Here is a 14,227-nt window from a genome sequence, read left to right as displayed (position 1 = left end):
GTAGCTGCCTCTCTGGTCTGGGCTCACAGCAGCGTTGCACAAGATGCTGTCTTGGCTGGCTATGCCTGATTCTAATTAGGCAGAGGCAAAAGAGGGAAGCATTGAGGTAGGGAAGGAAAAGGACACCCAGGGAAGCAGGGGAGAGCGGGAACCCACGTCTCACAGTTCAGGTGCTGTTTGGGCAGCAGAAAGCGCGATGCTGTTGGTTTGCTCTCTCTGGCCCAGTGTGGCCTGGATGTGTCTCAGGATCAGGATGACATAACAGTGTCATGATGGCTACCTGGATGGTGGGGAGGCAGCCATGATGGTGAAACTCGCTCCTTTCAGTCCTCATGTCCCCCTTAGGGATCCCTCTGACCCTTGAAATAAACAGTGTCCAAGGGGTGGGGCAGCCCCATGCTAATTAAACAGTGTCCAAGTGGCGGGGCAACCTCACTCCATTAACAATCAAGCAGAACACGTTTCACTGATTTCAACTGTAACCTGTTTCTATGCGCTTTCAGCCTGTTGCCATGCCAGCCCATGCCCTTTCCAGCAGCCTTGAAGCCCCTTATCACAACTCTTAAACCTAAACAAATCCAGTTTGTATCAGTCTATTTGTCTTCAGCTTGTACTGGCTTCCCTAAGTAATTTTATCTGACAGGCTGAGCTGGACTATTGTTACCTTGAACAACTCCACGCACAGGCCCCTGCACTGGCCGCAGAAGTGTGCCAGGGGAAAGTTGCCCTCCAAGGCTGGTGCATGCCCAGGGCCATATCTTCTGCCCAGAGGAAAATGAACACAACAGCATGAGGGTCGTGAACTCCGGTGGAAATGGGGCAGGGGCCTGGCACTGCAGGGAAAGCTGGTCACAAGAGGGCACCAAGGAAAAGCAGGCTAGGGAAAGCCCCACTTGCCAGGCAGCCCTGGCACTGAGGAACAGCATGTGCCACCCAGCAGAGCAGCGCTAATGGGCCAGGAGCCCCATGCTGAGGGCCAGCTGGCTTAGTGAATTGGTGGATGCAGTTCACAGCTGGGGAACAGTGAGAACAGATGAGGTACAGACACAGAATGCTGCAGTGGTCGGTGTCCCCACGAGACTCTCTGGCCCTGGGCATTTGCCTGGGGAATGCGGTTACCAGGGCTGAGGGCAAAGCCGATCCCTGCAGGCTCTGGGGCCAATGCCTCTCCCCACTGCACATGCTCCCGACAGCCTGGTATGTTGTTTGAAATTGCCTGTGTCTTCTTCCCCAGACCTCCGTGCTCCATGTGCATTGTTCGGTTAGCACACAGAGTTAGCCCCATTTCTCTTGGTGCGGCCCCCTCTCACCTGCTCCATGGCACTGATAGGTAGGATCGTGCCTTTGTATCACAGATATGCAGCTGGGTGCCAACAAGAGAATGCATATTCTGCAATATGCAGACCAGGGCATTGACTCATTTGCATGCAGTTGTCACATTTCCAGACCTTGGCCCTACCAGGTGCGGTGGCAGCAAACCTGAGTGGAGCACAGTATCTTGGTCAGTACTGAGTCCTTGGCAGGGAGCCGGGAGTCAGCACTTTGGACATCATAATGCTGGATTTGATGCCTGGGGCGCTGGTCCCACCTTTTACCACCAACTGGGTCCAGGCCTCGCTTTTATGTGACCCTTCTGTCAGGTGCCAGTGGGAGCACCAGGGTCTGGGTTCAGTGTGTCCTGCTGGCCCTGCGGCTTACATATGAATTGCTGGGATACTCTAATCCCTGGACATGAGGCACCATCAAAGCACTCAGCTGCTTCTCTTCCAGGGCTCTGGTCACAGACTGCATGGGGTGGGCTGTAGTGAATGAGTCACTGCTCCCCTTGTGTGAGATGGCAACGCATGGTGTCTGGCAGGACACGCTGGGGTCTTGTCTCTGAGGGAGAAGATTTTGTTGCTCCGAATCCAATTAAAAGCTCCCTTCGTCTGTGGGTTTGTCAGCAATGGGCTAGAGACAAAGCCTGGGATTCCTGTTCTGCCTGGGTCTGTATTGTAAGTACTCAGCAGAGCACCATTGCAGGGCTGGGCACAAACTGGACCCTCAGGCTTTGGATTTGTGACAGCTTCTTTGTACCTCAAGGAGCCATGAGTGGGACAAATGCAACCCCCCAGCTGGTCTCCTCTAGGCGTTTTCCTCCCCCAGATGCTGAAATGCCCTGTAAGCCAAATCCTGCTTTAGTCTGGCCCTGGAAATGACTCCATTGGAGGGGAGGTGGCGTGGCATAGTGGCGAGGCCTGGGGTGGGACTCAGGAGACCTGCATTCTGTTACTGTCCTGCAGAGTGCTTAGGGTAATTCACTGCACCTCTCTTGGGCAGGTGGAGCTCATCGGCCGGGGCAGGTCGCCCGCCTGGGAGGAGGGAACTCTGATTTCAAACCAAGAGCATCAGGCCTGGCAGTCAAAAAATCAAACAGAATGCTGGGAATCATTAAGAAAGGGGTAGATAGAATGTTCTGTTCGTTCCCTCTGGGGCACCTGGCATTGGCCACTTTGGGAAGACAGGATACTGGGCTAGATGGCTGTTCTTATGTTCTTATGAAGCAAGTGAAAGCCTCCAGAAGAATGTAAGTCCCCCCAGTAACAAATGGGACAGAGCAGGGAGAGCAGGATCTTCTCTTCCTGTTTCATTATGCAGAACAATGACACTGCAGTGAGGTGTTAGGGGGTGGTCTGACCCTTTAAGGGGAGCCTAGTTATCTGCATCCCTGGTGTTGGGCTTGGGCCAGTGGTTGGGTCAGGTGCTTCCTAGAAGAATGAGCCTGCTCAGTGGGAAGGGAAGGGGTGAAGAAGAGGAAGACCAGGACCTGGAGAAGACCTCTCCAAAGAGGCATGGGGTGGGACTGATGGAGCTCCCCTGCTCAGTTCCCCGTCTCAGAGGGAAAGAGCTGGGGGATGAGTGGGGTGGGCAGGGACCATAGCAGTGTCTGAGGGGATCTGGAGGCCCTAGGGAAGGGTATCGCTAGAAGGAAGTAGTCTGCACAGGGCAGTGCAAGTGGGTGTGGACAGGAGCTGGCACACTTGCTTAAGGGTCAAGCTTGGGACTTGTATCCAGGGTGGGAGGAAATCCCCTTTGTATTGTCTTGTGCCATGAGGGCAAATGGGCCACTGTGCCCAGGAGGGGGCTCGAAGAGGAGCTATCGCCCAGGGAGGGGGAGGATATGGGGTGGCCCTGATTGACTGTGATTGTGAGCTCCTGGGGACATAGCCCCTCGTTTCGCTCTGTGTCTGTACAGCACCCAGCACAAGGGGGTCCTGGTCTGTGAGCAGGGGTCCTGGGTACCACCGCAATACAAATACATAATAACAATAACAGGGAAGAGCCAACACAATTGCTGAATGTCTGTTTTGTTGGTCTTTTTGTTTACCTGAGACTTTGTGGTTTGGGTGGAGGGATGAATCACTGAGAAGCACTTGAATCAGTACCTCCAGTTAGAGAGATGGAAGGGCCAGGAGCCAGGGGGCCACCAAACTGTGAGACAGTGAGCTGGCCCGAGTGGGGAAACTGAGGCAGTCAGTCCAACAGTGGATGAGGTAAGACCCTGTCACAGGTAGGAAATTCAAAGGGAATGCTTTTTTCACACAATCGGTGGTTAAATTGTGGAACTCCCTGCCACATGGTATCAGTGAGGTCACAAATTTAGTAAGTTTTGAAAAAGGATTGGGCATTTCTACCAGGGATGGGCAACTTTAGGGTAGTAGAGAGCCACAAAATCCACTAACCCCTCTGGCAGGCTGTTTTGGTGAAGGAAGAAGCGGCCCTTGCTGTCCTGGGGTGCTGCAAGAACATGTGCCAGGACAGCGAGTTCTTCCCTGAAACCTCCATTCCATGCTGTGGCTCACACCCATGCCTGCCCACATTCAGCTCCATAATCTCCCAGAAGGGAGATGAGCCTACACCCCCAGACACCACCCCTGCCCCAGTACCTGCTTTCCTCTGTTAACCCACCAGGGTCATCCTGGAGTGGGCCTGCTGAAACCAGGGAGCTGCCATGTCCTGCCCATGCTCCAGCAGGTTCCAGGGTGCAACATCCTCTCCTCCACCAGGCAGTGGGAAGAGCCGCCTCTCACCCCATTTCGCTATCCTCTGCTCTGCACTGGAAGAGCTGCTCAGCTCACCCCCTTCCTCATTCTGGCATTGTCTCCTCTGGCAGGCCAATCAAATCACATGTTCTGGCAAGCTGGATGTGGCCCTGCGTTTCCCATCCCTGATTTATAGGGTTAACAAGAATATCCAGAGTTACCATCATTATTGCTGAGCTACATTGTGGGCGGTGTAGTAAATCTTCTGATTCAGGGCATGCGCCAGGGTGAGACCTAATGTGGGGGCAGTCTGGCAGATTATCCCCCATCTGCTACGGTGGGGCTCAGACACCTTCCTCTGCAGCACATGATGCTGGCCACTGTCAACAGGATGCTGGTGCTAGCTCTGATCCAGTCAGGCACTCCCTGTGTTCCATGAAGCAATGAAACCTAGTGGATAGTGCACTGGACTGGGAGCCAGGAGACCTGCATTCTATTCCCAGCTCTGCCCCCACCTCCTGGGTCCATTGTCTGTTGAGATTGGGAGCTCTTGGAGATGTCCTCAGGGACTGCCCCTTCCCTCTGGCTGCACAGCACTAGCACAGTGGGGCTTATTCTGGGACCTCTAGGCCCTAGTGTACTAGACATCCCTAAAGAAACTGAATAACTGAGGAGTGGTTCTGATCTGGTGCCTGGGACCCTGGTGGGGAAGGCCTGGTCCCCACACATCTGGTATCCACAGAGCTATTTTGGATAGGGTGTGATTTTTCTAGGGGTAGAACGAAAGCAGTACAAGCATGCTAGTGTGGACACAGTTACACCAGGAGCCTTACACTGGTCCAGCATGTTCCTTTTCCCCTACCTGAATAGGCTGTGCTGCTGTAAGGCTTCTGACAATGTCTGATTCCCCTCTCCCCCAGCTCTGCCATTCTCAGCCCCTATTTCTCATTGCCCGGGTAGCTCCCCTGGCTTTCCCTTGAGCCTGTTTCCATGCGGAGTTCCCGGCTCCTGGCCCAGCATTCAGACTAACGATCCCTCATGCTGCCAGCCGGGGTTCTCCTCCCAGCGCAGTGAGTCAGTTTCCTGCAGTGACTCAGCCTGGGACCCTGATGCAGACTCACAACAGCTCCTGCGTTTCCATGGAGACCACTGATGTTTAGGACATTGTTTTTTTGGTTACAATCTGTGTGCCCCCTTCGCCTCCCTCCCTGTGGCGGTGGGAAGCAGCTGGCGACTGGCTCTGAGCAGGCCTGGGCAGGGCCCCAGCTGTCTGACCGTGTTCACCTTACCGACTCGCGTGCACGCACAGATGACTGTTGTTGTTGCAAGCCCCCCCAACCCGCCCCGCGGCCCTGGTGGGGAGGAGCATTGCACAACTCCCCCCCCCCCCACACACACACTTTCTGCTTGCTCCTGGGCACCAGCTGGGATCGGTTTGCACATGGCCTTGGCACCTTGCAGCCGCAGCCTGGCAGGCGAGAGTGAAGGCAGGCGCTTCCTGCTGCAGAGGGCTTGCAGCATCTCTACTCGCTTAACCAGCTCCAGGGCAGGGATGATGACTCGCAGCCGGGCGTGACCGTGGAGCCTCGATCTGCCATTGCAGCTTGTTTCCAACAGTAATCAGGTTTTTTCCAGCTCTGCCTCTCTGCGATCTTCCAACCCCAGCTCTGCTCCCCCAGGGAATCCTACGGGCAGCGTCGGGATGCTCAGGTTGCAGAGCTGGACACTCAACCAACCGATGAGTCACCGGGAGTGAATGGGCTGGTACCCCAAGGCAGGAAACAGGAGGAGTAGCTACAAAACTACCACTCACTGCGGCCAGCTGGGGCATTTGGTAGAGCATCATGGGCTGTACAGTGGGAGAGTGCTGAAAGGCAAGATCTTGCTGCACCCATGGGTACTGGGGTAGAACCCCAAGGAGCTTGCCTCTCTTCTCTGCACCCCCAGCATCAAGCCCCCAGGCTCGTTGGGAAGGGACCAGCCTCTCCTCATGCTGGGCCAGGAGCTGAGCCGCCCTCCAAAATGTGTCTGTCCTCCTGCCGCAGAGACGAAGCAGGGTTGAACTCTCCTGATGGAGGCTGGGCACGTCACCCCTGGAAGCCAGACCCTGGGCCACCTGTGCATGCTCTGCCACTCCTGCTCACCGTGTTTGTCTGGCTGGCCACTGGCACCACCATGTCCAGCCTCAACAAGTGGATCTTTGCCATCCACAATTTCCGGTACCCCGTGCTGCTGTCATCCCTGCACATGCTCACGGCTGTGCTGGTGGGCTACCCACTGGCCAGACTGCGGGCACGCGGGGAGGGGGGCGCGGCCCTGGGCACCAGCACTAAGGCCAGAGTCTACCTGCTGAGCTTGACCTTCTGCGCCAGCGTGGCCTTCGGGAACCTGGGCCTCAACTACGTGCAGCTGGACTTTGCCCAGATGGTGTACACCACCACGCCCCTCTTCACCCTGACGCTGTCCAAGGTGCTGCTGGGCCAGCACCACCACCTGCTGCAGTACGTCGCCATGGGGCCCATCTGCTTGGGCGCCTCCTTCAGCATCATCGGGGAGGTGCACTTCGACCAGGCTGGCTGCTGCTTCCTCTTCGCTGCTACCTTCCTCCGTGGATTAAAGTCCTTACAGCAAAGTAAGTGACCCCCCACATCTCACCCCATTCCTCCTAGTCATCCTGGGGCCAGGGTTCCACCTCCTCTGGTCATTGTACTCTGGCTGGGGGATCTTCAAGCCCCAGCATCCTGGCCAAATTCCAGCTCCGGGAATTACCTCCAGTCACCTAAATTCAGCCAGATGGAGCACTTCCTGTCCTAGAAGGCTGCGTAGTGCTGCTGGCAGTGGCTGTGCTTTAGCACAGAGGTGGCTGGTGTATCAGCATCTGTAAGTGATTCTGGGATCCTCCTGGAGGAAAAGTGCTACTGAAATGGCATTAATGATGCTAATGGGACCATCTTTCTGGTCTGTGTCTGTGCAGCACCTGGCTCAATGAGGGCTCCTGGGTACTACTGTAATATGCCCAATCAACAATGTGCAGCGCCTAGCACAGTGGAGTGCCAGGCCATGCAGGGGGTTCCTGGGCGCTACGGTAATATGAATAATAATGAGCATGGCCGTACCCTTCTTCTGGTTGCCACAGGGGTCCCTTTGGGTGCTAGTTAGTGTAAAAGGGGATTTAGTGCTGGAGACTGAAATCCCACATAGTGTGCAGCATTGGTGCAGTGCCCAGCTCTCTCCCGCCCCCCACTGTCCCCTGCCAACATCCCCCCCACAACTGGGGGAATTTCCTCAGCTCCCCACCCCACTCAGTCCTCAGCCTCTTGGACAACAAAGGGCTGACTGCATCATGGATTCCTTTCCACCAGGGGCTGCCATGAGACTCTCCCCCTCCCCCCCAAACTCCTCTCATCCAACAGCAGGCAGATGGTGTCAGCCAGGGCTGGGCTTGAACTTGTAACCTGCAGCAAAGGACTCTGCAGCCCATTGCTGATCACCTGAGACAGGCCTTTCCTTCCCACTACCTTTGAAGGGAAGCTGCTGGCCCTGCTGCCTCAAGAGGCGGTGTGAGAGCACAAACAGCCCATCATGAACCATCCTCCCCCGGGCCTCTTGGGCCGAAATGTCCTTGGCAGCAAGCAGGGGGCAGATGCCACTGTTTGTTCGTCAGTTCCAAAGGGAACGTTTCCATCTCGCTCCAGCCCCAGCCTGCCCTTTAGGGTGTGTTCCCGCTCTTATCAGGACAACAGTTTAGTCACACACGAGCCCAGACATGTCCTGGCGTGTGGCCTAGTGGTTAAAGCATGGCTCTGAGCTCCAAGGTTACATCCTGCTCCCCGAGTCCCCAAAGGGAAGCCCTGCTGCTGTTTGAGTGGATTGCAGGGTGGGGTTCTACATGGACCCCCTTTCACAGCCCTAACTCCAGAGAGAAAATCAGAGCTGCCAAAAGCTCCTAGCACCCCAACCAACCCCCTGGCTAATGAGCTGCACCCCAGTTATCATTCATTATCTCTATTACCATTGCGTGTAGGATTTGGGTTCTTAAAACTATTAGTTTTTATGAAACATCATCCCACTTCACCTTTAAGGCCCAGTCATGGCCCAGGGCCCCATTGTGCCAGGTGCTGTACAGACACAACACAGAAACAGGCCCTGCCCCCAAAGGATTTGCAATCAGAAGTGAGAGCTCACATCCCAAATATTAAGCAATGTGGCCTTGGTGGTTTTAGTCAACAAACCCCACACCCTGACTGGTTTGCAAGGGGGAGCTGCAATTTACCAACCACTCATCCCTTGATTTTGGCTGTGGGGCAAGGGAGATCATCACAGTTACTGAGATGCTGGGGAAAAGGTCCCAGGTTCTGTTACTTGCAGGGGACTGTGTGTGTTTTATCCCAGGCATGCCCCCAGGACAGTGCTCGCTTTAAGGGGTGCCCCCTTCTCCCCTCTCTCTTTTAGCTCACTGTCGCTTCTCCTCCCATTTTTCTCTTTTGTTCCCACTGTTCCCCTTACCCGATTCGCTGGTGTGATAAATGAAGGGGGTGGGGGCAGTTCCCTTTTATGGACACCCAGCCAGCCAGTTAGCTATAAAATCCCTGTTAGTAGCTGTTCTCTACTTGCTTTACCTGTAAAGGGTTAAAAAAAGCCCATAGGTAAAAAGAAGGGAGTTGGCACCTGACCAAAAGAGCCAATGGGAGGGCTAGAACTTTTTAAAATTGGGAAAAAACTTCCCCTTTGTCTGTTGTTGATCTCCGGAGAGAGGAGAAACAGAGCAGGAATGGGCTGAACTCTGCTTAGTAGGAAGCTTTAAGCCAGGTATGAAAGCCCTCAGATCATACCTAGAGACTACTTATTTGGAACCCACAGATATGTAAGTAAATCAAGGAATGTCTAGGAAGATGCGATTAGGCTTATTTATTTTATTTCTTATTGGCTTGTGGACTCCTCTGTGCTAACCCCCAAATGCTTTTGTTTTGCTTGTAACCATTAAGCTGGACCTCAAGAAGGTTATTCTTGATGTTTAATTTTTGTAAGTGGGTTTTTAAAATCTAGCAAAAGCCTAAATTCCAGATGTATTTTCTTTTTTGTTTTTAATAAAATTTACCTTTTTTAAGAACAGGATTGGGGTTTTTTTGTGTGTCCTAAGAGGTTTGTACACATGTTTAGTTAGCTGGTGGCAACAGCTGATTTCCTTTGTTTTCTTTCTCAGCTCTTCCCTGGAGGGGGGATGAAAGGGCTTGAGGGTACCCCACAGGAAGGAATTCCCAAGTGTTCTTCCTGGGTTCTCAAAAGCAGGGGGACATTTTTTGCACTTGGGTGGTGGCAGCATCTACCCATCCAAGGTCAGAGAAAAACTGCAACCTTGGAAGTTTAATACCAGCCTGGAGTGGCCAGTATTAATTTTTAGAATCCATACGGGCCCCACCTTTTGCACTCAAGGTGCCAGAGTGGGGAATCAGCCTTGACAGCTGGGCTCAGGACACAGGTAACTCCCCAAGGAAAGCGGTGAAGAATTGGGGCCCCATGAAGGGCTCTGGCTCCAGGGGCAGCAGGTGTCTGTTTCAGGTTGGGACAGTGACTGCGATTCCAGCTGCGTTGCTGAGCGTGCTGTGTCAGTGTGAGCAGACACTGGACCTAGTGCTCCCGAGGGCATGTCGCAGCAGAACAGGGCGAGCTGCACTGTTCCAGGTGCTGGGGAACAGGGGGAATTCTGCCAAATGCTTTGGAATCCCACTCTGTGGACATAGTTGGAAAATCAGGAGGGCTTTTACAGATTATTCACTCAAAGCGCCTGGGGGAGCCAGGGGGGCAGGGGAGAGCCTAGTGAAGAGTGAGCATCCCCTGATACCATTCTGTGTCAAACCCTCCCCACTCCCAGAGAGATTGCATCCCCCCCGGCAAGGGCTTCCCCGCCTTGATCCCTCCCCAGGATCTTCCCCTCCCTCCCAGAGGCCTCCCAATTGCCCCACATCTTCTATTCCCCCATGAGAGGGCTCCCAATGCCCCCAGAGACCTCCCAATTTTCCTGGCTTTGAAATCTCCTGAGACCTTCTGCTCCCCTCCCTGCCCTCTCCATTCAGTTTCTATATTTACATTGTTATCTCAGGCAGCAGAGGCATGGACGGGCTGACTCACTGGACTGACCGTCATTTCCATGTTCCCGTTGCCTCAACCCTTTGATGCTCCTTAACCCCCTTCACCACTGACTGAGAGTAGGAGAGCCCAGGTCTCTCTTGCTGCAGCCCCCTCTTCCCTGGCTGGTCTCCCCAGGACAGAACGGCTCCCCCAAGGGCAGCACTGGGGATGGGGTAGAGGTACACAGATGGTGGTTAACCACCATTGGCACAGGCAGTTGGGGTGTTGACTCAACAAGGGGATGTGGGTGGATTGAATGTTGTGGGTTGTGGCCGGACAGCATGAGCCTGTGTTTCCAAAAATTTCAGCCCGTCTGGCCATGACCCCAGCAGGGCTGTTGGGAACTGAGCAGGCTTGGAAATCTGACCCCAGTTGTGGTTCCTGAGCCCTTGAACGTGTGTGTGTGTGTGTGTGATCCAGCTGGGCCTGCTCTATGTGTGTGCACATGTGTAACCCACACACTTTCTGGGTGTGGTGCTCTGTCCCATCTAGTGGCACTGAGACCACTTAGAGAGAGAGAGTTAAATGAGTCTGCTCTCCAGCCTGAGCTAACAGTCAGTTGGCTTTTGGCTTTTTCTGCCCCAACCCCAGCCAGTTGGCTTTTAGCTCATGCTGTAGAGCAGGAGTGGGCAAACTATGTCCCACGGGCTGGATCCAGCCCCTCAGGGCTTTGGATCTGGCCCACAGGACTGCCACCCCCATGGTGCCACGAGCCCAGCGCCGCTCTGGGAAGTGGCCGGCACCATGTCCCTGCGGCCCCTGGGGGAGCGGGGGCAGAGGGCTCCGCATGCTGATCTTGCCTGTGGGTACCTCCTCCGAAGTTCCCATTGGCCGGGAATGGGGAACCAGCAGGGCCAGGGCCAGGGTCCTGGTGCATGCCGCTGACGCCCCGGAGATTATCTAGGTAAGCGGTGCTGGGCCGGAGCCTGAACCCCTCCTGCACCTTACACCCCAACTCCCTGCCCTGAGCCCCCTGCCTGCACCCCAGCCCCCTGCCTGCACCCCAGCCCCCTACCCTGGGCTTCTTTGTACACCCTGCAGCTGTCCTGCACCCCAACACCCTGCCCTGAGCCTCCTGTTGCACCCTGCACCCCTCCTGCATCCCAACCCCCTGCCCCAGCCCTATGTTCATGACCCTGCATGCAATTTTCCCACCCCGATGTGGTTCTCAGGCCAAAAAGTTTGCCCACCCCTGCTGTAGAGGCTCATGCACTAAGCTCCAGAGGTCCCTGGTTCGATCCTGCCCGTGGACTGGGGTCTGTTGGCGTTATACATGTTTGTGCCTTTGTGCGTGTGTGCATTCAGCCATGTGAGTAGGGGCCTGAGGCTAGTGTATGTGATTGTGTTGTGAGTGTGTTTGATGTGAATTGCAGTGTGAGCTGATAGGAATGCATGCGTATCTGTGCAAGTGGATGTATGGGTGTAGCTAGCTGTGCGTGTGTAGTGTGATGTGAGTAGTGTCATGCATGGGTTGTCGATTGTGTGTCTGTGTGATGCATTATGAGATGAATGTGTGTGTGATCTATGGGTGTGGGTCTGACTGTGTGCGAAGTGTCTGTGGGGTGCCGTGGGCAGGGAGGGATGTAGGTCCTGATATAGATCTGAACTGGTACAAAGTCTCCATTGCTTGTGTTCTATAGTCAGATCACCCCACTGGGACGGGCCTGAAGGCCAGGGGCTGCCTGCTCCTGGGGCAGTCTCCTCTGCCAGGCTCCTTCTGCCCTGGCGGTGGGGTCCCTCACTCACCCCCTCACTTAGGGTTGCCAAATTTTGAATTGCACAAAACTGAACACCCTAGCCCCACCCTATGCCCCACCCCTTCCCCAAGGCCCCACCCCCGCTCACTACATTCCCTCTCCCTTGGTGGCTTGCTCTCCCTCACCCTCATTCACTTTCACTGGTATGGGGCAGGAGATTGGGCTGCGGGGGCTCCCGCTGGGGATGCAGGCTTGGGGTGGGGCCGGGAATGAGGGGTTTGGGATGCAGGAGGGGGCTCCAGGTTTGTGGGAGGCTCAGGGCTGGGGCAGGGGGTTGGGGCTCCGGGTTGGGGTGGGGGCTTACCTTGGGCGGCTCCCGGTCAGTGGTGCAGCGGGGCTAAGGCAGGCTCCCTACCTGTCCTGGCGCCGCGCTGCACCCTGGAAGTGGCCAGCAGGTCCGGCTCCTAGGCGGGGGGGGCCAGGAGGCTCTGTGCACTGATCTCGCACGCAGGCACCACCCCTTCAGCTCCCATTGGCCATGGTTCCCAGCCAGTGGGAGTGTGGAGCCGGTGCTTGGAGCGGGAGCAGCGTGTGGAGCCTCCTGGCCCTCCCGCCTAGGAGCCAGACCTGCTGGCTGCTTCCTGGGCACAGTGCGGTGCCAGGACAGATAGGGACTATCCTGCCTTAGACCCGCAGCACCGCTGACCGGACTTTTAACAGCCCGGTCGGCAGTGCTGACTGGAGACGTCAGGGTCCCTTTTCGACCAGGCATTCCGATCGAAAGCCAGACACCTGGCAACCCTACCCTCACTGCCCCTGCTGCATGCACTGCCCAGGTGTCACCTGTCTGTCTTGCTTCCAGGTACCCTGCTGCAGGACAAGAAGCTGGACTCTGTCATCTTGCTCTGCCTGACATCGGTGCCCAGCTTCTGCATCCTCTTCACGGCGGCTCTGGTGCTGGAGGTGGGGGCAGCCTGGGAGGGCATGCTGCACTACGGCAGTGCCCTCTGGGCCTGTGTCCTACTCAGCTGCCTGGGCTCTGTCCTCTATAACCTGGCCAGCTTCTGTGTCATCTCGCTGACCTCCGCCCTCACCATCCACGTCCTGGGCAACTTCAATGTGGTGGGAAACCTGGTGCTGTCGCACCTCCTCTTCGGTAGCCACCTGAGCGGGCTCAGCTACGCAGGCATCGGCCTCACCCTCTCGGGGATGTTCCTGTACCACAACTGTGACCTCATCGCTGGCTACTGGAGTTCCAGGCTGGCTCTGGGCCGGGGCCAGGTGAAACCAGAATGAGTCCTGTGCTAGGGCACAGTGCAAGCCTTGAACTGTACAGACTGCAGTGCTCTGTGTGAGCGTGTGTGTTTGTGTGCGCACGTGCGTGCGTTTGTGTGCGTGCACACTCTTGTCCTCCGCTGGATGATGTGTATCAGACCCAGTGTGTGTGTGTGTGTGTGTGTACGTACTCTGGTTTTCTACTGATGGAAATGTCAGACTTCCTCCTCTGAGAGTGTGTATTCGTGCTCTCACTCCTGATCTCTGTTGGATGGTGTAGATCAGATCTTTGTGTGTGTGTGTGTTTGTGTATCACGATTGTCCTCTGTTGGATGGTGTATGTTGGGGCAGGGACTGCATGGATGAGGGAAGGTGTTAGAGGTATGTGCATCAGGATGTATATGTCAGTGTGCTTGTGAGTGTATACCTTGTATTGGATGGAATAGCTCAGTCCCCTTCCAGTGTCTGTCAGTTCTCCCTTATGGCCAGAGTAGCTCCTTGGAGCAGCCTTGGTTTGGAGATACCCCACGTTCAGCTTCCTAGGCCCCCCGTCTGTGGGGAGCCCTCGGATGAGCACAGCCACAGACTGTCTCAAGGGAAGTCGCAGCGGCCTAGTGCCCTGGGTTGGGGGTGAGTGTCCGTTCTATTGCTACGAGCCAGCAGGCAGGGTTGGTGCCAGCATCATAGAATCATAGAATCATAGAATATCAGGGTTGGAAGGGACCCCAGAAGGTCATCTAGTCCAACCCCCTGCTCGAAGCAGGACCAATTCCCAGTTAAATCATCCCAGCCAGGGCTTTGTCAAGCCTGACCTTAAAAACCTCTAAGGAAGGAGATTCTACCACCTCCCTAGGTAACGCATTCCAGTGTTTCACCACCCTCTTAGTGAAAAAGTTTTTCCTAATATCCAATCTAAACCTCCCCCACTGCAACTTGAGACCATTACTCCTCGTTCTGTCATCTGCTACCATTGAGAACAGTCTAGAGCCATCCTCTTTGGAACCCCCTTTCAGGTAGTTGAAAGCAGCTATCAAATCCCCCCTCATTCTTCTCTTCTGCAGGCTAAACAATCCCAGCTCCCTCAGCCTCTCCTCATAACTCATG

General features: G+C 55.2%; 1 protein-coding gene across 1 annotated transcript; it reads left to right on the top strand.

Moving 5' to 3' along the window:
- Positions 1-5,354: 5,354 nt before the first annotated feature.
- Positions 5,355-13,954, top strand: SLC35E4 (solute carrier family 35 member E4). Its single transcript, XM_073312930.2, has 2 exons — positions 5,355-6,654; positions 12,711-13,954. Exons 1-2 carry the CDS (start codon positions 5,916-5,918, stop codon positions 13,142-13,144), a joined length of 1,173 nt encoding a protein of 390 aa, XP_073169031.1. The 5' UTR covers positions 5,355-5,915; the 3' UTR covers positions 13,145-13,954.
- Positions 13,955-14,227: the final 273 nt, after the last annotated feature.

Source organism: Lepidochelys kempii, chromosome 15 (genome assembly GCF_965140285.1).
Source record: "Lepidochelys kempii isolate rLepKem1 chromosome 15, rLepKem1.hap1, whole genome shotgun sequence".
NCBI classification, from domain to species: domain Eukaryota; kingdom Metazoa; phylum Chordata; order Testudines; family Cheloniidae; genus Lepidochelys; species Lepidochelys kempii.
Note: the sequence above shows the minus strand (reverse complement) of the source record. Positions and strands in the feature narration are given on the sequence as shown.

Excerpts from the sequence above, each read along its gene's own strand:
- SLC35E4 (XM_073312930.2), top strand. The coding sequence starts at position 5,916 with ATGGGTACTGGGGTAGAACCCCAAGGAGCTTGCCTCTCTTCTCTGCAC. Across the intron at positions 6,655-12,710 it reads ATTAAAGTCCTTACAGCAAA|GTACCCTGCTGCAGGACAAG; the intron begins GTAAGTGACCCC and ends TCTTGCTTCCAG.